This window comes from Ailuropoda melanoleuca, chromosome 12 (assembly GCF_002007445.2).
Source record: "Ailuropoda melanoleuca isolate Jingjing chromosome 12, ASM200744v2, whole genome shotgun sequence".
In the NCBI taxonomy this organism is placed as follows: domain Eukaryota; kingdom Metazoa; phylum Chordata; class Mammalia; order Carnivora; family Ursidae; genus Ailuropoda; species Ailuropoda melanoleuca.
The window spans coordinates 79,776,951-79,803,232 of record NC_048229.1 but is presented as its reverse complement, the minus strand read 5'-3'; the positions used below and the strand labels follow the sequence as shown (position 1 = coordinate 79,803,232).

At 50.1% G+C, this 26,282-nt stretch overlaps 1 protein-coding gene across 1 annotated transcript in view; it reads left to right on the top strand.

Annotated features, from left to right (window-relative positions):
• Window positions 1-26,282, top strand: part of ZCCHC14 (zinc finger CCHC-type containing 14) — a 57,326-nt gene that overhangs the window by 11,265 nt on the left and 19,779 nt on the right. The window contains 2 exon segments of the mRNA XM_034672507.1: window positions 13,854-13,977; window positions 23,475-23,548. Coding sequence (XP_034528398.1) covers window positions 13,854-13,977; window positions 23,475-23,548 — 198 coding nt within the window.

The following is a 26,282-nucleotide window of genomic DNA, read 5'->3' as shown; positions in this document are numbered from 1 at the left end:
AGAGGGACAAGCGAAGATTGTGACATGAGAAGACCTCTGGGGCTTGCAGGCGCTGGAGCACGGTGGCCCTGGGGGTCCTGGTGGCCCTCGAGCCCCTGTGCTGGTGGTGCTGTGGACTCCACGGTATTGTCATTGTCGTGAGAGCACGGTGGCCGCCCGCAGTGTTCATTCCTGCTCATTCAGCGACCTGGAGGGGGGATCCGTGGCACTCCAGCCCCTCGCATACGTGCACTCCGTGAAATGTGGTCATTTATGTGTATCATTTCGGGTTGTTTCAGTCTTTGAGTTTCAGTAAATGCGTGAAGCTCTGTAACATGGTTCCTGTCACTGTCCTTTCCCTGTCAGTTCTCAGGCCTCCCCCTACCTCCCACCTTTAACTATGTTTTCTTCTGTTCTGGGTTTTTTTCCCGGTATTGATTAGTGCTGCCCGTGCTCGAACTTCATTTAAGTGGAATCACAGGATCCCGTTTTAGCCCTTGGTGTAGCACCCTGCATTCTTTTCACTGGCTGTTCTGGGGATCACGGCACATTTTTGCGTTCCGCAGCCCATCGCGATGGTGGCGGCTGGCTTATCATGAAGTGTAAGACTCCCGCGCTTGGGCTGCGACCATTTACCTTCTCTGTCCTTCATGCTGTGGTCGTCATACCTATTATCTCTACACGTGCTGGACACCCCAATGATACCATAGCACTTTCTGTTTTAATATGAGTGTGTTTTTATTTTTATTTTTTTAAAAGATTTTTAATTTATTTTTGTGACAGAGAGACAGCCAGCGAGAAAGGAAACACAGCAGGGGAGTGGGACAGGAAGAAGCAGGCTCCCAGAGGAGGAGCCTGATGTGGGACTCGATCCCAGAACGCCGGGATCACGCCCTGAGCTGAAGGCAGACGCTTAACAACTGCGCTACCCAGGCGCCCCAATATGAGTGTGTTTTTAAAAATTAAGAAGAAAATCTAGTCTTATATTTACCCACATATTTGCTGTTTTCAGTGCTTTCCATTCCTTACTGAAGAGCCAGTTTGTGACTCTGTCCCCTCAGTCTGGAAGACATTCCTTCAGCATTTTCTGGAGTCTGGGTCTGCGGGTTAGAAGTTCCCTTAGTTTTCTTTCATCCAAAGAGTGTTTTGCTTGTACCTGTGTTGTGACAGGGCATTTACACTGGACGTAGGAGTTTTTGTTGACAGCCTTCCTCCAGCAGCGAAGGGACGGTGCGCCGTCAGTGCGGGGAGGTCTGGCTGTGACGCGCCTCCGCGCCCTTTGCTTGAATCTGTCTTTGTTTGGTGTTCTCTGAACTTATTGGATCTGGAAGTTTATGTCTTCTACTAAATTTGAGAAATTTTTACTCAAATTTCTCCATTGTTTTTCCTGTCTCAGTGTCTCCTTCCTTTTGGGGCTCCCCTGGAGGGATGTTAAGGCTTCTGATATTATTCCACAGGTCCCCAGAGCTTTTTCTTTTCTATCCAGTTTTTTTCTCTCTTTTTTTTTTTTTTTCCAGATTGGACACTTTCAGTTGACCTGTCTTGAAATTCTGCAAGTCTTCTGTTAATTCCAAACTGCTGTTAAGCTCGTCCAATGGATTTTTTGTTTCAGAAATAACATTTTTTTTCATTTTATGATTTTTATTTAAATTCTCTTTTACGATTTTAAGGCTTTTTTTTTTTTTTTTTAAGAGCAGTTTTAAGTTCAAGGTAAATTGAGTGTCCTAATCATCCACGGTCTGTGGTTTACATCAGGGTTCACTCTTGGTTCTTGGTGTTGTACGGGTTGTGGGCTCGGACAAACGTGTAATGACAGGTGTCCACCGCCGTGGTCCCTCAGAGTTTTTCACTGTCCTTACAATCCTCGGGGCTCTCTTCTTGTTCAGCACCGCCCTTCAGCCCCTGATCTTTCACCGTCTCCATAGTTTTGCCTTTTTCAGCGTGTTATCCAGGTGGGGTCACGCTGGATGTAGACTTTTCAGGTATGCATTTCATTTTCCTCAGTGCCTTTTCATGACTTGACAACGCCTTTTTATTGCTGAATAATATTTCTTTGGATGGACGCACATGTCCATGTGTTCATTTATGTGTTCCCCTACAGTGGGCATCTTGATTGCTTCTTGAATTTTCATATTTTAAGAGTTTCCGTTTCTCTCCTGAGATGTTCTTTGGTTCTTACATCACAAATGTTTTCTTTTCTTTTGTTGAGCTTGGTTGTAACAGCCACTTCTTGCTGCTTGCCCCCGATTCTAGTGTGTGACTCGCCTTGTGCCCGGCCTCCTGTTTCTCTTTGTATGGGTCATGCTCTTGTTTCTTTACGTGTCTAGTGATTATAGAATGCTTCTTGGATTTTGTGAACGAGACACTGTAGAAACCCTGGATTTTGTTTGGTCCTCCTGAAGAGGATCATGTTTTTTCGTTTGTTTTAGCAGGCAGTACATTTGGCTGGACTCAAAGTCCAGAACTGTCTTCTTCTGTTGACCAGCAGCCCCAGTCTCTGGTTGTTTGGTGTTCGCTTGGCTTCTTGGGTCCTGCCCGATGTGTGCCTATTTCAAGGGCTCATACAGAGGTGTGTGCAGAATTTATATGCAGAGGGGCGCCTGGGTGGCACAGCGGTTAAGCGTCTGCCTTCGGCTCAGGGCGTGATCCCGGCATTATGGGATCGAGCCCCACATCAGGCTCCTCCGCTATGAGCCTGCTTCTTCCTCTCCCACTCCCCTGCTGTGTTCCCTCTCTCGATGGCTGTCTCTATCTCTGTCGAATAAATAAACAAAATCTTTAAAAAAAAAAAAAGAATTTATATGCAGAATTAGGCATGTTCCTTTTATTTTTCTTTAGGATTTTATCTGTTTGAGAGAAAGCAAGAGCACATGTGTGCACACAAACACGGGGAGGGGCAAAGGGAGAGGGAACAGCAGACACCCCTGCTGAGCAGGGAGCCCGACATGGGGCTTGATCCCAGGACCCTGGGAACATGACCTGAGCCGAAGGCAGATGCTTCACCGACTGAGCCACCCAGGAGCCCCTAGACGTGTTTCCCTTTAAGGCAGTCTTCTGTCAGGCACATCTCCCTCACTTTGCTGCCATTATATTTTACCAGAATTCTGATCTTGGGCTCCTGAAATCAGTAGGACTGCGGAGGTCGAGCTGAGCTTCAGCTTCTGCTTTTTCTGATGTGCCTGCAGCACATAAAACCCACCCCGTGCAAATCTCTTTTTCCGAGTGTCGACCTTCCTTTAGTTGCTGTCTGCTTTTGGTCATGCTCAGTTGTTTTTATACTTTGTCCAGAGCTTATGGTTATCTGCGAGAAGGTTGGTCTGAATACTCAGCCATTATTGAAAAGTACAACCACCTGCTTTTTATAATCCGTGTGTTGTGGGAAATATGGGCCATGTGTTGTAGGAAGGATTAATTCTCTCTAAGCAAGTATAGCTGTGAAAGGAGGGTTTTACAGTAACTGACATTTGTCCTTACAGAGAATGAGGCTCTGTGTGGAGGAGAAACGAGCCAGCCTGGTGCCTTGAGATCAGAGAGCCGTTTGAGAATGTAAGTGGGCTGATTATTCGGTGTTCTGGTCCTGAGTAGGTAGGTGCTGAGGAGCTGGAAGTGAGCTGGCGGGAGAAGTGTGGGAGGGCGGTGTGGGCTCTGGCCTCCCTGCTGTCAGGACTCCTGTGGGCAAATACCGTTTCCCTGTTGGATGCAGGGTCTGGTTATATCTGCTGTAGGAGGTCAGTCTTTTCTGTTCAATCCAGTGGAGCCCTTTCTGGCCTGACCTCTCCCTGCGTGGCTAACCATAGGGGCCTGGTCTCTGACTCTCTGAGCGGCTGGGCCTTGCTCCTAATAGGTGTCAAGACTCATTAAGTGGAATTTGTGGCTTCTATGGAAATAAAACCCAGGGGCATGTTTTACTGACACTTTCTGGACCTTTGATATGCTCTCGTTCTCATCCAGATGCTTCCTGGTCATTTCTAGCTTGTCTTAGTGTTTGTTCTTTCCCATCCTGGATGTCTAAATGCTCTGTGTCATGGCCAGTGTCTCATGGGGGGGGTCATAAAGCAACTGTCTTCATGTGCTAACAGCTCTGAATGGTTCATCTCAGCAGTTGCATATTACATTGGGAACCAAAATGGTCATTATAGCACAGTTTACTTATTAGTATTAGACACTGAGCCAGTTTCTCAAAGAAAAACCCCAATATTTAAACTACTTTTGACCAAAATATGCATCACAACAGTACTGGGTATATATTCCCTTAACGTCAGAAGCCTTGAAGGTAAAAACAGCCGGCAGCAGATGCCTCCCCGCTGCCCCTTCGGAGGCGGCCTGTGCGGAGCGAAGCCCTGCCTTCGTGGGCTCAGTGTGGCGGGGACGGAGCTGCGGCCTGTGCACCTGAAGCCCCGGCTGCACTTCACCGCTTTCCATAGCACGCTGGTCACGCGATGTAAGTGTTTCTGTAAGGGGAGGGACTGTCTTCCTGAACGCATTGTTCTTTATTCACGTGCAGTGTTGCCCTCAAGTTTATTAAGATTGCGTTGTTCCCATATGGCTGTGCCTTTTAATTCCTGTCACTTGTCGCTCCTTCCTGCTAACGTCGTACATTCCTCTAGCAACCACTGGTTGCTTTTACTCCCCTGCCCTCACCTTAAATTTGCTGCCTCTTCTCTGGAGAACACACCAAGCCTGTTGGCACTGTGTTTTAAGGTGACTGAGATGCTGGTCGTGTGGCTGTTCCGAGGGAGGAGCCTTCCTGCTACACCTGCTTCCCAGCTGTGCCCCTGACCTGGGTCGTGGAGGCTGTTTGTGGAGCACCTGCTAGCCGACGGGCTTTTGGAGGCACTAGCCGCTCTGACCCTGCACAAGCCTAGGAAGTGGATTACGGTGCCACTTTAACCCCTTTCTGCAGGTTTCTGCGGCTGGAAGTATGGTCTTCAGCCAACTGGGGCTCTTGACTTTGACTCCGTGCTGCGTCTGCGCTGCAGAGTCTCTGGGGCAGGGATTGTGGGCGCTTCACGGCTGTTNTGTTTTTACCTGGCCCCCCCCCCCCGCCCGGTTCTAGTTTAATTGGTCTGTTGGGGGTGCCCTGGAGTCTGAATTTGTAAGAGCCTCTCGGGTGTGCACGGGGAGGTCGGGGAACTCCTGGAAGAGGCCGCTCCGTTCTGAAGGCTACTGGTGGAAGGACTTGGTTTTGTAGTCACTTCGCTGGAACTCCCATAGCAAAGTACTTGGTACCTTTTGCCGAGATGGTGAGCAGTGATCATTTTCTCTTTTTTTTAATGAGTACAGCTGTAGGGTAAGAAATTTTAAAAGGAACGTTTTCACGAGGAAAACGGTTTCTGGTTAGCATTGGCTTTCACTTGGCCTAAGTCAGCAAATAGCTTTCTCTACTAAACTATCTATTTTCCTTTTCTGGTTTTTTGAGACACATAATTACTATTTTAGTAAAATGCTTACAAATCACTTTTCTTTTTGATTTTATGTATTTTTTCCCACTGAGTTAAAAGTATTTAACAGATGATATTCGTTACTGTATGGAGGTGGGTTGCTTGGAAAACAAACTGAAAATAAATGAGTCCGTTTGTTGACACTCTGGAGCTCGTGTCTGTGCTCGAGGGCCCTGGCCCCCGCTGCCCCTCGACATTCATAAGCTTCAGGCAGGAAGGCCTTCTGTCTCAGGGCTCCACACTTTCCGTTCCTGTGCCTGGAAGGCCCTTCCTTTGCTTGGCTGTCTCCTTCTCCAGTTCGGCCTCGGCCAAGCGGTCCCTGCACCCACGGAGTCCGTGCCCCGCCCCTTGGAACTGCCTTAGTTGTTGCTGTGTCCGCCCCCCATGTCCAGAGTCCTGGCAGCATCTGCCCCGCCTGTCTGGGCTGCTCAGCGCCTCGGGTGAGCCGTTTGGTTTTAGAAGCTGCTTCTGTTTCCTTGTCGTGTTCCCGTTTTGTAGGGGTTACTTATGCTGAGGCTTAGTAGTTTCTGACTTATTTCTAGTTCTAATAGTAACTGTTCCTTGTCGAAGAATTGGAAAATAGAAAAATATTTTTAGAAAATCACCCAAAGATAATAAACGCTATGAGTGTTTTGGAATATTTTCTTCTGTCTTCAGTGCCTGTGTGCACGCACTGGGGACATGGTCTGCCTCGTTCCCAGGATCTCAGTGTGAGCATTTCCGTGCCTTTTGTCTTCTAAAATTATCTTTTAAAGGCTGTGTAATAGTCATCATGTGGACGTGAATTTATTTACGTGTTTAGATGTTAATCTTACAGAGTATTTCTGTCTTATGTAGATTCATATATTTGCTCTCTTAAAGCCAAGATGGACCTCCTTGTACACTAACCTGTGACTGCAGCACTGATTGTGTTTTTAGGATGGATGATTCCCAGAGGGGTTAGTGGATTCAGAGCTCCAGTACTGGCATCATAAAAGATTGCTACATACGCCTAGTTTTTGTGAGGACCGTTGACCCGTTTGCACCTGCTAGTTGGGGCTGAGATTGTTGCATTGTAGCAGTACGAACATTGACTCTTAAGAGCATTTTGTCCAGCTGTCCTTCAAATGATAAATGATCTTTCTGGCTGCTCTGTGCTAGTTTCAGAATAGGTGATCACTGGTGTTGGTGGGGGTCCGGGTTTCAGTGGCCTGTCTGCTGAGAGAAGGTAGCCGCCAGCTTCCGGTGAAGGGCCACAGAAAGTGGTGGCCGTGCAGAGCTCGTCCCCGGGTGGGCGTGGCCAGTGTGTGTTGGCACGTGTGTCCCGCTGCAGCCAAACACCGTTGAGTTGATATACGCTTGGGGAGAATCAGCCTTGTGGAAGCGGTTCTCTGCCAGGGTGTCGGAGGTGTGCTTCTCTTCCAGGCGTCCTCACGGAGCCAGTCTCCGCCGGAGGGCTTGTGCCTGTCACTGTGTCCCAGCCAGGCTTGCGGTCACAGGAGCACGAGCAGCCGACCTTAGAGTGAAATATTGACTGTTTGCCCAGCACACTACTTTCAGTGCATTTCTTATATGAGGTAGACACCGTTATCCCCGCTTTGCACTGTGGGACTCTGGACCTGAGTGGCGTGAATCCTGGCCGCCCATCACAGCCAGCCGGGGCTGCTGGAACCAGCGCTGTGGCCTCTGTAGGTGGGCTCTGCTCTCCCGGATTTGACCTGCACCAGCCAACTCAGGAAGTTTGGTAGCTGCGGGACTGCCCCCTACTGGTCTGGGGCCAGCAGTTCCTGGTGGGGCTGGTGGCTCCCACGGCTCCAAGTGGAGAGGATTAGGAGGGTTGAGTAGGTTGGTGCGGTTACAAGCAGATTGCAGCCATGATAAGAATGGCAAAAGTGTGCTCACAATGTACTCACTTCCGTTTTCTTATCCTCCGTGGCCTCTCCTGTGTGTTCATGTATAATGTACTCACTTCCATGTTCTTATCTTCCGTGGCCTCTCCTGTGTGTTCATGTATAATGTACTCACTTCCGTGTTCTTATACTCCGTGGCCTCTCCTGTGTGTTCATGTACAATGTACTCACTTCCGTGTTCTTATCCTCCGTGGCCTCTCCTGTGTGTTCATGTACAATGTACTCACTTCTGTTTTCTTATCCTCCGTGGCTTCTCCTGTGTGTTCATGTATAATGTACTCACTTCCATGTTCTTATCCTCCGTGTCCTCTCCTGTGTGTTCATGTACAATGTACTCACTTCCATGTTCTTATCCTCCGTGGCCTCTCCTGTGTGTTCATGTATAATGTACTCACTTCCATGTTCTTATCCTCCGTGGCCTCACCTGTGCGTTCATGTACAATGTACTCACTTCCGTTTTCTTATCCTCCGTGTCCTCTCCTGTGTGTTCACGTACAATGTACTCACTTCCATGTTCTTATCCTCCGTGGCCTCTCCTGTGTGTTCATGTATAATGTACTCACTTCCATGTTCTTATCCTCCGTGGCCTCACCTGTGTGTTCATGTACAATGTACTCACTTCCATGTTCTTATCCTCCGTGGCCTCTCCTGTGTGTTCATGTATAATGTACTCACTTCCATGTTCTTATCCTCCGTGGCCTCTCCTGTGTGTTCATGTACAATGTACTCACTTCCATGTTCTTATCCTCCGTGGCCTCTCCTGTGTGTTCATGTATAATGTACTCACTTCCATGTTCTTATCCTCCGTGGCCTCTCCTGTGTGTTCATGTACAATGTACTCACTTCCATGTTCTTATCCTCCGTGGCCTCTCCTGTGTGTTCATGTATAATGTACTCACTTCCATGTTCTTATCCTCCGTGGCCTCTCCTGTGTGTTCATGTACAATGTACTCACTTCCATGTTCTTATCCTCCGTGGCCTCTCCTGTGTGTTCATGTATAATGTACTCACTTCCATGTTCTTATCCTCCGTGGCCTCTCCTGTGTGTTCATGTACAATGTACTCACTTCCATGTTCTTATCCTCCGTGGCCTCTCCTGTGTGTTCATGTATAATGTACTCACTTCCATGTTCTTATCCTCCGTGGCCTCTCCTGTGTGTTCATGTACAATGTACTCACTTCCATGTTCTTATCCTCCGTGGCCTCTCCTGTGTGTTCATGTACAATGTACTCACTTCCGTGTTCTTATCCTCCGTGGCCTCTCCTGTGTGTTCATGTACAATGTACTCACTTCTGTTTTCTTATCCTCCGTGGCTTCTCCTGTGTGTTCATGTATAATGTACTCACTTCCATGTTCTTATCCTCCGTGTCCTCTCCTGTGTGTTCACGTACAATGTACTCACTTCCATGTTCTTATCCTCCGTGGCCTCTCCTGTGTGTTCATGTATAATGTACTCACTTCCATGTTCTTATCCTCCGTGGCCTCTCCTGTGTGTTCATGTACAATGTACTCACTTCCATGTTCTTATCCTCCGTGGCCTCTCCTGTGTGTTCATGTATAATGTACTCACTTCCATTTTCTTATCCTCCGCGGCCTCTCCTGTGTGTTCATGTCTCAGGCATTCCATGTGCACCTGCGTTTTAAGCCGAAGTGCTCTGTTAACCTAAGCCTCTTGGTGGTACAGCCTGGCTCACCGTCCCGTTCCCGGCCCCGTGCACAGCCGTCGTGTTATTTACAGCCCTCGGGAACGGCACTTTATTGTTACTGCGTGCATCATGGTGGGGGAAAACCTCGTAGAGATGTCGTGTGGAATGTGCCCCGGTGTATCTGAGAGTAGAATTTGGAACTGCCAACTTCGTGGTAGGGGGGGAAAGGCTGGCCACCGTGTTCTTGTAGGAGTTCCGTGGGAGATTCTTCGGTGGGCCTCACCATTGAGAAGCATCACCTTCGGAATACATGGGGCTCTCCTGTCGCTGCTCAGCGCCTTCAGCTTCTTGCGTTGATTATTGAAGATTTGTTTATATTACAGTACAGCTGGGACCCTGAGACTCTGGTTTCTCAGCATATTCACTCTTGCTTTACCAGGTTTTTCTTAAAACCTCCCGTCCGTCACTCAGATGTTGAACGTTTGCACACTTGCTGCAGGCCTTGCCCTCTGCACACCTTTGTCCCATCCAATGACTTTGAATGATATGTGATGAAATCGATTTTTAAAAATGAAACCTCTCGGGGCGCCTGGGTGGCACAGCGGTTAAGCGTCTGCCTTCGGCTCAGGGCGTGATCCCAGCGTTATGGGATCGAGCCCCACATCAGGCTCCTCCGCTATGAGCCTGCTTCTTCCTCTCCCACTCCCCCTGCTTGGTGTTCCCTCTCTCGCTGGCTGTCTCTATCTCTGTCAAATAAATAAATAAAATCTTAAAAAAAAAAAAAAATAAATAAATAAATAAAAATGAAACCTCTCTTCTGACATTTGTAGTTCTGGTCCCTGAGTATTAAAGTGAGTTTCCAGCACAAGCCCTCAGGCAGCCTGTGTTCCTCTGGTCTCTCTGGTCAGAGGCCGGCACTGAGGAAACCTTTGAGGAAAGCATGTATCTGAGGGAGCAGATGGCGGGCAGGAGCCTCGCTTCTCCAGGCCGCTGTGCTGCACTTTGGCGTCTTTGTCCCTTACCCCTGGAGGGGACTTGGAGGTCATCTGATCTGATTTTCTGTGCAGTGCTGGGGTTCCATTTCGCATCCCGCCTGAGGGGAGGTGGTTTGGCCTTTGGACGCTCTGACTACGGCCAGCTGCTTCATCTTGAAACAGTCTCGAATACCAGCAGCGCCTGAGGGGAATGTGGAGTCTCGGGCCCCACCTGACCTGAGTCAGAACCAGCACTTTAGAAGCTGGAAGCATTGTGCACGTGGAAGTTTGGAAACTGAGGCCTGTGCCAGTGAGAGGGCTGGCGCTCAGAGCGGGGGTGCCAGCTGCTTGTGTCCTGGGACTGACACTCTGGTCCGTTACTGTCTCCCGAGCATGAGCGTGCTGCCCCTGTCGGACCACATCACCTTCCCGGAGGCGCCCCAGACTGGAGTGTGTGCCTCGTGCCCAGGAATGTGCTCGAGTCTGGTTTCCTTCACGCTCAGAGTTCAGTTGGTCCTGAGTTAGGTCCGGCGAGATGCTCTGCTGGCTGTGTGGTGTGTCACTGAGGACGCAGATGTTTTCCTTTGAGGTGGAGCTGCCGTTTTGTCCGTTTTAGTCCTGATTCCACCGAAACGTGGTGAAATGGTCAGCTTTTACAGGCACCCGTTGGGTACCTGTGTCGTATCAGGCACTATTCCAAGTACAGAGGGCACAGCAGCGAACGAAACACAAGAAGTCCCTACTTCATCAAGCTTTGAGAGGTCCTCACTAAGAAGGTCACACGAGCATAGACGCGACAGCTGTGAGGGGCCATGCAGATATGTACAGGGTCCGGGGGGCACTTCAGGCAGATCCTGGCTGCCAGGTCCACCCTGGTGGCTGCAGTGGGTTGAGTGGAGGGGAGAAGTGGGAGGTGACAGGTCCCCTGTAGGTCGTGGCAGAGGCTGTCTGGAGGTGGCACGGTGACCAGGGGCACAGGGAGTGTCCATTGAGTGAGAAAGGGAGGTGCTTACAGGACAGAGGACTTGGAACTTCGTGGAAGCGGCTAAGTCAGGCTGGTTGTCGGAGAGCATCTTCTCATTGCCCTTCCAGCCGTAGCAGGAGGTGACATTTGGAACTGATCAAGTCTTTATTCTCGTGTCCATCAGGCTCATGACTGGAGCTCCGCTTGTGAGCGTGAGTCAGAGAGCATCTGAGTTGAACTGTGGAGGTCACATGGGGCAAATTAACTTAACCAAAAATAACCCCAAACACAGCATTTCTGGGAAATGCAGGGGAAGAAAGCTTTCAATGTAAACAAAGGAGCAAAGTTAAGATAAAGGCTTGGTTGGAAAAAGTGAGCATCTGGAAAACTAGGAAGAGGCGCTCTGGTAAGACAGTGAGGCAAACAAAATGCTTCTTTTCCGCTGGTTATAATTTTAAAGAGTTTTCTTTCGCATGTTTGTGTCGTCGGCATGGCATGTGCTTCCATAGTGTGATTCCTAGGCTTTCCCCTTCTCCCGGGAGCCGTGGCGCGTGGACCTACACCCTTACCTTTCCTGTCAGCCCATGGAAGGAGCTTCCTGTCCCCCCAGGTGACACCTGGCCCTCACAGGGCCTGACCAGACAACGGGCCTCCTGTGCTTCGCACCCTGGCTGAGGTGCCCAGTGCACAAGACAAAAGACCACCGCAACCAGTGTCCTGGCCCTGCTCGGGAAATTCTGATGGGGTGGGCGTGGGCGACACGCATTCTTGCCGGGCCTCGGGGGCTCTGCATACATCGAGCTTGAGAAGCACCCGTCCAGTGCAGCTGTCTGTGCCTCCCAGGCTGCGCTCGCGGCAGGCGTCCTGGCTGCGATGCGTCATCCTCCCGCCCCTGCTTCTGTTTGTGGCTGTTTGGGATGCTTTCGGATGGGCGTCGGTGTGTGCGGGAGAGGTTGGCACTGCTGTGGTTGGCTGTCCAGACAACTCAGCCTCGCTCTGCTGTGGCCGAGGACATAGACATACTTCCCATGGTAGCTCCGAAGACGTGGAGGCTCGTGTGAGCCGGGCCAGATCCGATGGTGTCTGCTGGGGTTAGAGTTGTTGCAAGGGGTAAAAATGCTAACCTCTGGAGTTGTTTCCCAAAGTAGTATTTACTGTTGGGAACTAAAACTCTAGCTCTTTCGGGAATTACTTGTAACTGTTGCTTCTCTTATCTTATTAAATAGGAAAGTAGTTCATTTCTGGAATATTCAGACCATTGGATAAAACTTTGCCCAATCTGAGGGAAATAATCCAATTTAGTTAAATGGCAAATATAAGTAATTTAAAACTTTAACTGTCTTGATAATATCTTGGTAATGTTATCCAAAAAATTGACTTTTTAGAGGAGTATTGGGGTGGTTTAGGATTTATTTCCTTGGGCTATGTGAACTTTCACATTTAACTGGACTGCTGGGTTGCTTTTCTTATGTGGTGTAGGACCTGTTGGTCCTGTGCTGTGTGTGGGGGGAGGCCTCCCTGCGATGGCTTGCATGTGGGCGGTGGGAGGAGAGAGGGCTCACCGGGTACCCGGCATGTGCTGTCTGTCTGGAAGGGACTGGCTGTTGCCGTGCTGCCTGCATGGTGGCATCTCTGGCCTCTCCTGGTGGCCCTCCGCCTCTGCCTTCGTGCCCCTCCGTGCCTGCAGAGGGCTCACAGGCTCCTCCGCTGGGCCGCCCCCGCCTTCCAGGTAGTGAAGACAATCTCTAAAATCAATGGCTGGTGAGGCATGTGTCTCACGCAACTCCACATCAGGATGGAGGCCAGCAGTCACGCTCCTCTTCTCCCCCAGACCTTTCCCCTTCCTTGTATGTGTAGCATAGTGTTTCTCACCCTTTAAAACTCATACCTCTCTTGATAAACTTTAAAATCTTTACTCTCCTTTGAAATTTTGATGTATATTAAGTTGTGACTCTGAGGAAGTCAGAGCGTTGGTCACTTTCATTCTTCTCAGTCCTACAAGTACTAAATAAATTTTGGCTGTGAACTTTTTAGATACTGATTCTTGTTAAGGGGGAAAAAAGTGAAAGTTCTTGCCCCCACCCCAGGCACCCGGGGGTCTCGAGACCTCTCTTCTCTGAGGTCACTGCGGTGCACAGTTTGCTGTCTCCTCCCGCTTCTGGCCGTGTGTTTGCAAAGAGACGCGCTGGCCGGGGGCAGAGAGCAGGAGGGGGAAGCCCGAGCGCGAACTTGGCCGTGTGCGAACTTGGCCGTGTGCTGCAGGGCTGCTGTCGCCGGCGACCACGGTGCCACCGGCCGCCCCGGCTCCCGCCGACCTTCCTCTGGCCGGGGCTCTGTGCACAGCTGTTACGGAGGCTTCCTGCTTTTCCCTCTTGGAGAAGCTGCTGCTGTGAGCGCCACCCCCCCTTTCTCACGTGTAGGGCCTTCGTGTGACGAACCGCTAGGGCCTGCGGTGTGCTGTTAGAGTGTGTACCCCACGTAGACCCAGTTGTATTCTCTTCTTGACTGTTCTCTTCAGAGCGTTTTGTGACTGAAGATTTATAGGGCAGTGTTAGGTCCAGCTGCGTCATTAATTGTATAGGGATCTGTATGATTTGAAGAAATGAAATGTAAGGTTTTACCCGAGACAGAGCTCGGCTGATACCGCTCCGGAGTGGGCGCACGAAGCTGTCGCACAGCCAGGCTCCCGTGTGCGCTCATGCTTACCTGGCTGGTTGTGAATTTCAGTGGTGAATAGGAGATTGGTGATGTTTTTGTCTGTTGCAGGAAGTGCTTATTGTGAAAATGTTGTGTAAGTAGTGTTTTGTACAAAAAAATTATATATAAAATTTTTGTATGTATGTTTTATATGAAACTCGAAACTACATTAAGCATCAGTGACTTTCAGATAATAACAAAAATCATTCTGCATGGACCAGATGGAAGAAAATAAGATAATTTTTTTTTTTTGTCCTCCCAGGTGACTCCAAGAACCGAGGCCCCCGTCAGCAGCGTGAGTAATAGTTTGGAGAACGCACTGCATACATCAGCACATTCCACAGAGGAGTCGCTGCCCAAGAGGACTGTGGGGAAACACTCCAAAGGTGAGTCCATCTGTGTGAGGGCTCCAAGGGAAAGAGATGCACCAGGGTGTGGAAAGCAGATCTTTGTGATGCTCTTTGGTTAAATACTTCCGGATCTTTCATCAGCCGTGGTCTTTTAATAAGGTACATTGGTTTTCTAAATTGTGCAAGTAATACATAAACACACCTTGGCTGTAAAAGTCTCAAATACTGATGTTTATTAAGGGGAAAAATGGAAGTTGTTACCTACTCTCGTCCCTGCCCCGTACCAAGTAAGTCCTAAATTGTAAAGCAGCACTATCCTGTAGAATGTTCTATGGAGGTAATGCAATGTTCTCTCTCTGCACTAAGTCTGTCGCCATCAGCCACATGTGACTTCTGAGCGCTTGAAATGTGCCTCATGCAACCAAGGACCTGAAATTTTATTTTTATTTCCTTTCATTTGGAACCGCAATAGCTCCACATGGATAGGGGCCACCGTATTGGACAGCGCCGCTCGAGAGGTGACGGCATGTCAGACGAAGCTGAGTCTCCTTGATTCTTGGGCCAGCCGGACAGTCAGTGTCACCCTGACCATACAGTTGCAGGCTGAGTGGTGTATGGGGACTTCCCAGGAGGCGAGTGTAGGTGATGTGTGGGACTCGTGAGGGCCAGGACGGCCCCGATTTGGCCCAGTGATCAAGAGGCCCAGGACACTCAAGGCCCCCCATCCCCTCGCTCACTCACCTTTGTTCCCCTTTGGATCGAGCCTCAGCACAGCGTACCTCACGGGTGCTTTATAAATGCTTTGTTTTTACAATAAAGCCCTGTTCTGACAGAATCACAGAGCCAGCCAGCCCTGACTTAGGTCGCATGCCAGAAACAGCCGCGTGCTAACTGCTGCCTGTGTTTGCGTGTGTACGCACGTGCTGGTAACCGAAACCGTGAATCCTCGCAGGTCAGCTCCTGGGTGGGGCCGTGGTTCAGAAGATACGCAGGGCCTCACCTCCCGCCATAGATAGTTGCCCCTCAGGCATAGGGACTTTCTTACCCTGGGACTGCTCTTATCCTTTTTCCTTAGACACGTCACCGTGGGAGAAGTGCCTTCCAATTAGGTTTCACGTCCTTTGTCCCTCGACTGTCCAGCATGGGACCTGTGCCCTGCACCCTCCTCGTGTGGGCGGACGGCCTCCTCTTTCCCATAGTGCTTTTCCCTTGAGACATAATTATCAAGACCCTTATTCCTATCTTTTAAATGTAATTGCAAGATACATGCCTGTCCTTCCCTGAGAGCCCGCAGATGAGCCGGCTTTGGCGTCAGGTGCAGCACGCGGAGCACAGAGAGCCAGGCGTTGTTAGTTGTCCACCGTAGTCTCCGTTCAGTGCTTCTGAGTGAGACGCTGCTCCTGCCCAGAACTTGGCAAGCAAGCGAAGTCGGTTTTTGTAGTCACGCCTCTCGTGACGCTGTGCCGGGCTGGGCGGCTGCTCTTGGCGAAGCCTAAAGTCACTGCGCTGTTACTGCTTCGGGTCCTCCCTGTCTTTTCCGTGTTCTACTTGCGTTTGATTTCCTCCGCCTCCTTGGAAGTCCTCCGCGGCAAAAGAGGTCAGACTTAGCTTTGCTGTGTGTGAAAGTTCAGTGGACGGCACTGAGGACAGCCGGAAACTGGCCGCTCCGTCAGGTGGCGCTCGAGGTGGCGGTCGTCTTTCCCCGTGCTCTTCATTGTGAAGACCTTCAAGTGCGGAGTGGGGGGACTGGGCAGCAGCTCCTAGCGTCTGGCTTCAGCAGCAGAGATGGGCCTTGAATTCCTCGGGGCCGCCAGGCGGCACTGCCGTGCTCGCTTTGGGAGAGCTCAGGGCTTTCCCCAAACCCACACCTTCCGGCTTATTTTACTGACACTTAGGGAAACATCTGTAACATACAAGGTGAGGTTGAATTACTTTTAGTGATGCTGTCAGTGGAAGGTGTCGTGTAACTTGGTTTTCTGGGTTGGAGTCGTGTTTTAGAGTTGTCCTTGTGTGAGACAGTCGCAGTAAGCTTGATGACAGCGCAGACCACTTACCGGGGGTCCTGAAACCTGGTCTCTAGACCTCTGCATTCTTCAAACTTACGGGTTCCAAAGAGCTTTTGCTCACGTAGGTTATACCTATAGATATTTTTCATACTTGAAGTTAAAACTGAGATTTTCTTTTTAATCTAAATAAATGGTTATTGGTATGTGCCGCTGTGATTTTTGTGTTTGTCGTGCAGCAGCATGACGACATGCGGTACCATCAAGGTCAGGCTCCAAAAGTCTTGTCCTGTTGGGGATGCAAACCCACCACGGAGAGTTAGAGTACGAATTTTGGTAAGAAGATGGCAGTGAAACCCAGCTTCCGGAAGCCTAATAGTAGGCTGCCTTGCTCGGGCCTCACTGGGGATTTGAAGGTGTGTTTGGGGTTGAGGTGTTTAGATAATTTGTCTGTTGGCTCTTTCAACATTTTATTAAGACTTTGAAACACAGAGAATTTTACAGTGAACACCTACCATCCAGATTCCATAATTTCGTTTTATTTTACCTGCTTCTCTTAACTATCTCTCCATCCATGAAGACATTGCATTTTTTTTTAGGACTTTGCATTTCAAAGTAAGTTGTTCTGTTGACTTTTTTGCTATGTTTTCATGCAGTATTATTATTTTTTGGACACTGGTTGTTTGCAGCCTTCCGCAGCCAACGAGCCTCACTTGAAGCACAGAACAGAGTTGTCTGAGTGGTGGTTTCTCATCCCCCAAAGAAAGAGTGACAGGTTGGAGTCGAGCTGACCGTCCCACAGCAGCTTCTTTCAGACAGCAGGGCTCAGCTGGTCTGAGTCCCCATCGAGGGAGGCCACCAGGATTGCAGCATCCATCTGTGACTTTTCAGGCCTTACGTTGAATTCAGAGCCAGCCCTTGATGCGGAGCATGAGAACCTCGAAGTGTGCTCACCGGCACGTGCCGGAGCCAGCGTACGCGGGCCCGTTGAGGTCAGCTATGCGGAGTGCAGGAAGGGTTTTAGCCTCTTGACGGCCTGTATGGCTGCGAATCAGCCGTGGTGGAAGTATTTACACTAGGAAGTGGGTACAGACCGCAGAGCAGAGGCTGTCCCGCAGCCAACTGTGACGGATTTTTTTTTTTTTTTAAGATTTATTCATTTGAGAGAGAGAGAGTGTGCAAGCAGGGGGAGAGGCAGAGGGAGAGAGGGAAGCAGGGTCTCTGCTGAGCAGGGAGCCCGATGCAGGCCTTGATCCCAGGAGCTGGAGATCATGACCCGAACTGAAGGCAGACACCTCACCGACTGAGCCACCCAGGTGCCCCCAGCCATGACACATTTTGCAGAGTGATGCTGCAGTGCCCGCCGCCCCGGCCTGTTCTGTCTGCTGCGGCTGTGTCCATCATGTGCACGCATGCCGTGCACCGCAGCCCAGCTCCAGGAAGAGCAGGTGGTTCTCTGTGACCCGTGGACCCCTGCACCCTGACTTCAGCACCCTCCTCTCTCATGCTGTCATGAGAAGTCACAACAGGTCAGCTCTTATCTTCTCTTGGCATATCTGACACCGCTCCCACCACCACCACCACTCTGTCCTCTCTTGGTTTCTTTCCGTTTTTAAACCACGGAGCATCCTACATCCAGAACCATTGGGGGGCGTGCTCCATTGGTCTCCTGGTAACACACGTCCCGGTTCCCCTCTTGCCTCTCTGTTCATTTGCTGTGAAATCCCCTCTTCTGTCTGCCCGTGAAACACTGGTGCTGTCTGGGCTCCTTTCTGGCACCCACTCACACTCTGTTTGGGTGTCTTCTGTTCACCTGTCGATGACTTTGAGATCTGAGCATTCAGCTGAGACCCTTGCCCAGGACCCCGAATCCCTGTGAATATTCCCACTGATGTGGCCTGCTGGTGCCTCTGCCCATGTGCCCAGAATGGACCCATCACCCCTCCATTGCTGCCCCTAAAATGAGTTTCCAGTGCCAGCCTTCAGGCGTCTGGAGCCACACCTGCAGGCCCACCCCAGCTCCCTGCCCCCACACGAGTGGGCTCAGCGGGGCCACCACTGCAGCCGCCATCCTGGTTCAGGTGTCCGTCCCCTCTGCTGCCTGTGGGTTCTCCTGTCTGGTCCATCCCCAAGCAGGGACCTGCCCTGCAGCTGGACCACAGGGCTCCCAGCAGCAACTGCTGTCACAGCACCGACCAGCACGAGGTGCCCCCCTCCATGTGTGTGTGCACCTCGTTGATGTCACAGGCCCGTGAAGTAGGGACCAGTCTTCCTTCTGTTCAGGGATTCAGTGACTGCCCAAGGTCACTGAGCTGGAAAGTGTCACATTTCTAACTGAGCCCGTTTGACAGCAGAGCCCACGGGCTTACCTCGACCTGCCTGGAGGAGGCCCGCTGTGGGGTTTTTGGGATTTGTGGGCTGGCCTCATGTTGTCCTCGTGTCCCTTCTCTGGTCTCTTGTCACCACTCTGAGCTCCTGGCTCTAGCCATGAGCAAACTTCCTTAGACTCCCTGCGCTGTCATGCCTGAGCCTTGGTCACCACGTCCCTCTGCGTAAAGGGGCTCTTCCCCTTGAAGTTGAACTCACATGTCACTGCTGTGAACTTTGTAATTTTTGTATCACTTGTGGTTAGTGCTGTGCCTGGAACATACTAATTCTGAATAAAATGTTTGCCTGAGTATTTAAGTAAGTGAGAAACCCTTGGGCCCTTAGACTCAAGTGCCATGTCCCTAACCACTCAGATAGAATATGTGTTCATGTCCTGCTCTGTTACTGGAGCAGCGCCTTTCATCAGCTTTACGTTTTCCAGATTGTGCCGCGTGCTACTCTTGTTTATATTCCTGGAAAGCTAGCAAATCAAGTAAATGCAAGGTAGCTAGATGAAAAAAAAAAAAAAAGAAAAAGAAAAACAAATTAGGGGACTCTTACATGTCACATGATAGGTCCTAGAAAGATGTCAGAGAGAAGGCTCAGGTTAATCAGTGAAATAGTGAATGCTCAGATTTCAGCAGCAGCTGAAGAACTGCTTCTAAAAAGGGTTCCCACTAACACCGACCACAAATGGAAGGGAGAACGTCCGTCCGTGATTTGAGGAACGTTATTCCTCCTGAGACTTTTAAGAATATACTTTTTCAATTTTTAGGTGAAAACTAGATTTCAGTAATAAAAACTTAAGCAGGAAGCATCATAAATGTTATTTTGGTTCAGTCTCTTTATTTCAAGTAGGAAGACATTGAGTTCTTCACTGTAGGGCCCAGGAGAAGCAGGTGTTTATGCAGCGGAGGGGGGGGGGTCTTGCATCTTTTCCCACAGTCATAAATGATACCCTCCTGACTGGTGGCTTACAGCATAGCTTTGACAAGTTATGAAGTGGTTTCCTGTGTGGGGCACGCAGAAACTAAACTGTTTGACCGAAGATGCTTCGAAATCAAGGAAAGGATCTATGGCAGAAAAGTACCAACTACCCAGTTTTTTCCAGAAGAGTTTAGGGTAGAAAGGGAAGAAGTTTCAGAAGAGTGACTCATTCTTGGAACACAGTAAGTGTCTGATATACGTGTGACGTGACAGTCAGCTCTCGTAAATCGCTTGACGATGCTTGGCAGTGAGGGTGACCCTTAGAGCACAGCAGTTTGAACTGGGAACTCTGAGGGCTGTGATGGCGAGACTATGTTCCTGGTCCTGGGTTTGTCGCTGCTGGCTGAGAGGCCTTTGAGCCGGCTCAGCCGTAAACTGTCTTGACTTTTTGCCAGCCCCCACCCCCATTCGGATGCCCAGTCCTGCTTCAGGACGTTTGGAACCCCTGTCTGACTGCTCGAGCAATGCCTTTGTACTTCTCTCCCACACGAATTCCCTCCCGCCTTTTCTAATTACAGTAGCATATTGGTTTTTGAAATTAGGTATTGATCCAGTTATAAAAGTGGTAGTTCAGTGCAATTAGATGTTTTATTGAAGGCTATATGGTCTGACTTGCAGGACTGGAGGCAGATTCCTCATGTGTGTCTTGAATGAGAAAAGAAGGAAAGTTATAACAAACCATCTTAAAAGGAGAACGCACATCCCACTTTGCTTTCTCAGTTCAGTGTGAGCGAGCAGGCTGGCCTAGACTTGGGTGCCCTTGCCCGGGCCCCGTCGGTCCTCGATAGACATGCCCGCATGCAGTCCAGACCCCAGCCCGTTTCTCCCCACATAGGAGCCCCCTCCTCCCCGGCCCACCTTCCCAGTGCTCCGCTGGCCGTGGCCTTTATGTCTTGGAGTCTTTGTGGGTGGTGCGAATCCCAACCCTTCTTGATTTCTAGCCCTCAGACCTAGCCGTGATTGCTTGCACTCCTCAGAAAGTCGTGAGACCTGTGCGTGCCCTTGGGATGACGGTCTGCAGGACTGACGGGCGGTGTGAGGCACAGGGGTCGCCGTATCTACCAGTAGAGAAGTGGGTCATAAACGTGTTCGTGTGCACGTGGAGATGAATACCCTTTAAAGGCATGAAACTACATTATGGAAATTTGGGATAAACTACTCATAATTCCACCACCAAGCACAATGATCCTTGTTAGCTTTGATAACTTATTTTTCATCTTTCTTTTACGTTTTAAACAGCTATAGCCATGTTACACATACAATTTGTAGTTTTTTAGTTAATATTGCAAGCTGTTTTCACTTTTTTGTTCTTGAAATCATGGTCCTTAATGTGAGTTCCAAAATCGAGAACATGTTCCACTATCTTTGAAGCCTAATGAAAGGCCCCGTAGCCCCACCCCTCATGACATCAGGTGCCTCCACAGGGACAAGTCCACTGCAGGTGACATAGCAGAGCTCCCCCACGGCTCCTGGTGCCCGAGCTGCACACGCTGCCCGCAGGTGGGATGGTGGCGCCAGTCACTCCGGCCGCCCAGACTGCAGCCGCGGGCTTACAGACAGCTGAGTGGCGTTCGTCTGCTTTCCACATTCTCCTGTCCAAAGATGAGTCACTTCCGCTCTCAGGCCAGTTGGGGTTTTCTCTCTTGACTCTTTTTCATAAATCCTAATATTATTCAGCCCTGGGACATTTAGGTTTACGTTGCTGTCCCGTGGCCAGGGAAAATGCTGACTACATTTTTCTGTGTTCATTGACTTCGTATGTTCTGTTGTTTAAAAAGGGGGAAGATCTGGATTAGAGTGATGTCATTGTGGGTCAGTTTTTAAAAAATACTGATTGGGAAAACATAAAAGCTGTTTATTTGCTGACGGTCTGATGGAGGAAGCCAGATGAGAACAGCGAGCAGTTTCACTGAGTGAAAATAGGGAGGTGTGCAACCTCGAACTGTGTGTTCTTCGTTTTGCCAGAAAGGAAACTAAACATTTTTTTTTTTAAGAGTAATTCCTTCCTGTAAGGTGCTATTTTAAGCTTAAAATACTTCAAACCAAATGGGTTCTCGTATCTCCCAAGATGCATATCGACCCTCATGCCACTTTACAAAATTAGAAAATTAGGGAGGCCGCGAGGAGAGAACAGTTGAGCAGGTAAAGGGTCTTCTCCGAAACTGCCAGTAACTTCTTTGAGTATGAGGACCCATCTGTCGTGTTCGCTGCTCTGTTCCCAGCCCCTAGAATTTGACCTCGCGCACAGCAGGAATCTGATAGGACATGTTGGTGAGTGAACAGCTGTTGGTTTTAGATCCAGGATCGCACATTTTTTTCTGTGCAGATCGAGATAGTAAATATTTTTGGCTTCGGGAGGCATAGGGTTTCTGGCACAATGGCTGGGCTCTGCTGTGGTGGGGTGGAAAGCAGCCACTGATGATATGTAAACAGACAAACGGTGTGGCTGTGTGCCAACAAAGCCGTTTACACAAACAGGCCCAGGGCGGCCTCTAGTTTGCCAGCCCCGCTTAGACCTGCACTGTCCAGAAGTCTCGGCGATGACCGAATGTTCTATCTGTGCTGCACAGCGTGGCAGCCGCTAGCCACATCTGGCTGTGGAGCACTTAGGATGAGATGAGTGCAACCAGAGAGTTGGATTTTTAATTCTCTTTGGTTGTAATTAAAACAAATGTAAATAGTCACATGTGGTGAGTGGCTGCGGTGTTGGGTGTTGTAGGGTTGGAACCATCCCCGAAGCGTGCTGCACAGAGCCTGTGTTGTTCTCTGGAAGGTGTGTACACAGGAGGGGAAGAAAGAGTTCTGTGGCCCAAAAAACTGGGGAATTGTTGCAAGAACGGACTTGTTCATTTCAGGACTGCTCAGAGCCTTTAATATTGTTAATGTGCACAGTCTACCAGAAAGTCTTAGATTTTTTTTTCCTCTGAGCTTTTTAACCGTGCAGCTTTCTGGGGGTACCCTTGAACATCTTAGAGCACCGGTGTTCTTGGAGAAGACCTTGGGAGGCGCGGTGTGGCCCGCCAGGACGCTGGGCGTCTGCAGGACGTGGAGCTTAATAGTTTCAGAGGTTCTGTTAAGTGCTTCCTCTTGGACAGTTAGGTTTGAAAGGTCTGTGGAAGTCCTCGTGGTCCATGGCCAGGGGCTGCCTGGGACTGTGAGAACTGACACGGAGGAAGACGTGTGTAACACGCACGTACTGAAGTTTCTCGGCTGTCGTGGACTTTCTTCCTTAGCCGCCAAGGGGTTGGACTGTCGGTGTCTGCAGACAACAGAGACGCTCCGGGAATCTGTCCCATTAGTACTTGAGAAGTGTTTCATTTGAATTGGACACAGGACGCGCACGCCTCCGTGTGGTTTGGGAGTTTGGAACCTGCGTCAGGTTTGTAAGTGGCTCTTTTGTCTTCAACAATGTTTGTGCTCAGATATCTGCATTTTCAAACTTCAGTTTAAGTGCGTGAGAACTTACTTGCCCTTCTAGTTTTGAGGAGACACAGGGTGCAGCCCTGTCGGGAGAGCGCGGGCGAAAACGGCGTGTGGAGGCCTGCGGCGGGGCTGTGTCCCTGCTGGTGTGGCTGTGTCCCCGCTGGCGCGGGCGCTCTGGGCCCGGCCGCCTCGCTCAGCGCCGCCCTGTCCTGCAGAGGGGAGCCCTCCGTGCCGCTTCCCTAACCGCTGCCTCGAGTCCCGCCAGCCCGGCCCTGTCCCAGGAGGATGATGCCCTCTCTGGTGACCAGAAGATCCCCGCGAGACGCTGTCTGGGCTCCGGGCTCTGACACCGCCGCAGCCGACAGTGTGGAGCGTTAGCTTTTCTGAAGTCCAGACAGAGCCTCCCCGGTCTCCGCCGTCATGGGGGTCTGTGCCCTCGTGCAGTCCCATCGACTCCGGTTCTCTTTCCAATGACCTTTCTCTTCCTTTGCTGTGATTTGTTTTTATGTCTGGCCTGTTTTCTTCTGCTCTGCTTTTAAATTCACCCCCGTTCCTGAGTGTGACGGCTCTCTGCTTTCCTCTTCAGCCCCGCTTCCCAGGCGAGCACTGTGCGGAGGACCGTGAGCGGCACCGGCGCCGAGAGCCTCGTTCTGAAAACTGCTAAAATATCAAATGCTAACTAAAATGTACTTCAAGGTTTTATTTCATTTTTATAATTTTGTTTGTTGTTGTTGTTGTTTTTTGCTTTTACAGTGAGTGTTGAAAAGATAGACCTGAAGGGATTATCACACAAAAAAAATGAAAGAAATGTTGAATGTTCCTTTGAGGTAAGATGCCAAGTTTTTTTTCCCTTTTCTCCTCTAAGGGGTAGGAAGGAAACATTTGCCATGAGTAGATACTTAGATTGCTCTAAATGGAAGATGGGCCTTTTTGCCAAGCGCCGTACCAAGGCTGTGGGAGGCAGAAAGCCGGGCCTGGGCCACGGGCGGGCTGCCTCCCGCCTGTGTGCTAAGCGTTGTCTAGACTGGCGTGCTCAGCTGCTGCTGGTTGGTCACCAGAGCTGGCTGACGCAGAGACCCCATGTGAAAATTGAGACACGCTGTGTATTAGGATTGGAGGCCCCTGGGAACCGTGGCTCAGAGGCCTCACAGTGTGCCGGGAGCTGCGCTCCCCCCAGTTGACTGCTTTGAGATCCCTGGGGTGTGTACCCTCAGTCTCATGGTCTGAGGTAGCAGGCAGGGCGCTAGTCCTCACGTTTTCATTCCAGGTAGCAAGACAGAGGATGAAAAGGAGGGAAAGCTTTACTTTTTTCTCTCTTTCAAGGAACTTTCTGAAAGTGGCCATTAGACATTTCCGCTTACATTTTGTTGACCAAAACTTAGCTTCTTGGTCCTGCCTAGCTGTGGAGGAGGCTGGGAAATGTACTCTGGCTGGCCATATCCCCAGGGTTCTGTTACTTGGCCCTCATGTTGTGTGAGGTTCTCCTTTGACCTCGTGCCTTGATAAGGAAAAATCTGCTTCCTGAATTACTGGGGAGTGTTCTCAGGAATAAAGGCTTCTAGTTCGCACCTAGGTTGTATGCTCTGATGCTGTGTGTGGTTCACTAACTTTTCAAAGGGTATAGCTGCATTGAAATACTTCAGCTAGTTTTACCACAAAAAAGATAAAATCTTCATTTGTTTCAGAGGTGTACTGCATTGTGCAAATCCCTTGTTTCACTATGCATGTGTCTTCAGAATGTACGGGAAAGACTTGCCTAAGGCTTTGAGGCTGTCGAAACTTGTGACCAGCACCCAGGTCTCAGCACCTGGAGAACCCTGGAATCCCAACGTCTTCAGGGCCTCGTAGGGGTGAGGTCCCTGGAATGCTGAGCGTGTTGTTTCCCCTTCACCACGCTCTGAGTCTCATGGCCAGACCTCCCCTCGTGGTCATCTGCCTCCATAGGGCTGAGCCATTCTGGGGGGTGGGCCCCCCTCAGCCCATCTGGTTGTGCTGGGCTTTGATCTGCCCCCACCCTTAAGCCCACAGCCTGGGTTTGTACAGTGTGAGATGCGTGACTGTGGCGAACGTGACTGCCTGCAGCTTCTCTCTGAAGAAATGAGCTTTGGCAAAATAGACACTTGGCCTCTCAGAGGAGACGGCAGTTATGGTCAGGAATGGGGAGGCAACAGGCTGGTGAGGATGAGGACATGGCGCCCTGAGTCCTCTGCAAGCAGGCTGCACAACTCCAGAAGGAGCCTGGATCCATGAGCTTGCGGCCCCAGGCTCGGGAGTGTCGCCTGGTGTCGACGCTACGCTGTCACACAGGGTGATGTGTGTGGTTGAAGACGTTTCTACCCCGGTGGGTGAGCTGCAGTGTTTTAACACTTAGAGCAAAAGCTTTGGTTATCTGCGGATCTTCCATTCCTGAAATGATAAGTGACAAAAGTATTCTTGTGTGTAGAAAAGTGAAAATTCTTCTCTAACCTGGAAGACCAAACTACTTTTTCTTTTGGGGTACTAACTTTTTTTTTTTTTTTAAGATTTATTTATTTGAGAGAGTAAATGAGTTCCGGGAAGGAGGGCAGCGGGGGAGAGAGATCGAATCTCAAGCACATCTCGTGCTCAGCACGGAGCCATACATGGGGCTCAATCCCTCATATCATGTCCTGAGCCGAAATCAAGAGTTGGACGCTTAACCGACCGAGCGACACCGGCACCCCTTGGGATACTAATTTGATATGCCCTGAGGGACTCACAGCCCAAACTGTGTTTGTTGAATGGTAACTCGAGGCACAAAGGAAAGATAGGGTCGACGTTAAAAAAAATCTTACTTTGTTATTACAGAACACTGTTCATTTGCGTAGCTTAAACTGTGTGCTTGTTCTGTGCGGGACTGGTAGGGTGCTGCTGACGGCCGTCGTTCACGTGTCAGCTTGGGGACTCCTGTCATGCAAGGAAGGGGGACTGCTCGAGGCCGTGCACCTTTGGGAGTGTAAGCGCAGGGGCTCCCGCTAGCTGCCGCCAGCGCCGCGCCCCGGAGACAGGAGGGCAGGCGGCCCGAGGACAGCAGCGGGCCCACCTAAACTTACCCACCTGCTGTTGTGTGAAATGACTTCCCTCAAAAATAAGCCTCAGTAGGATTTCTCTGTCTTAGAAATCAACAAGCTAGCCATACAACATATATGGAAAGAACAACGGAGTAGTCAAACCAGTTTTGAGAAGAATAGAGTTGGAAGCTGCACACCGCCTATCTTGGAGACTCGCTATTAGACTACAGGGATGCTGGCGTGTGGGGTTGCCGTGAGCATGGGGCACCTGTTCACAGGTCAGTGCAGAGAGTCCAGGGTTAGACTCGCAGATCAAGGCCGATTGACAGACTGGCAGTTGAGTGAAGAAAGGATGGTCTTTTCAACAAATGGTTCCAGAACCCTTAACCATACCTCTCACCTCACATAGAAAACCAAGTGAAAACTGATCATAGTCCTGGGGCGCCTGGGTGGCTCAGTCATTAAGCGTCTGCATTCAGCTCAGGTCATGATCCCAGAGTCCTGGGATCGAGCCCCGCATCGGGGTCCCTGC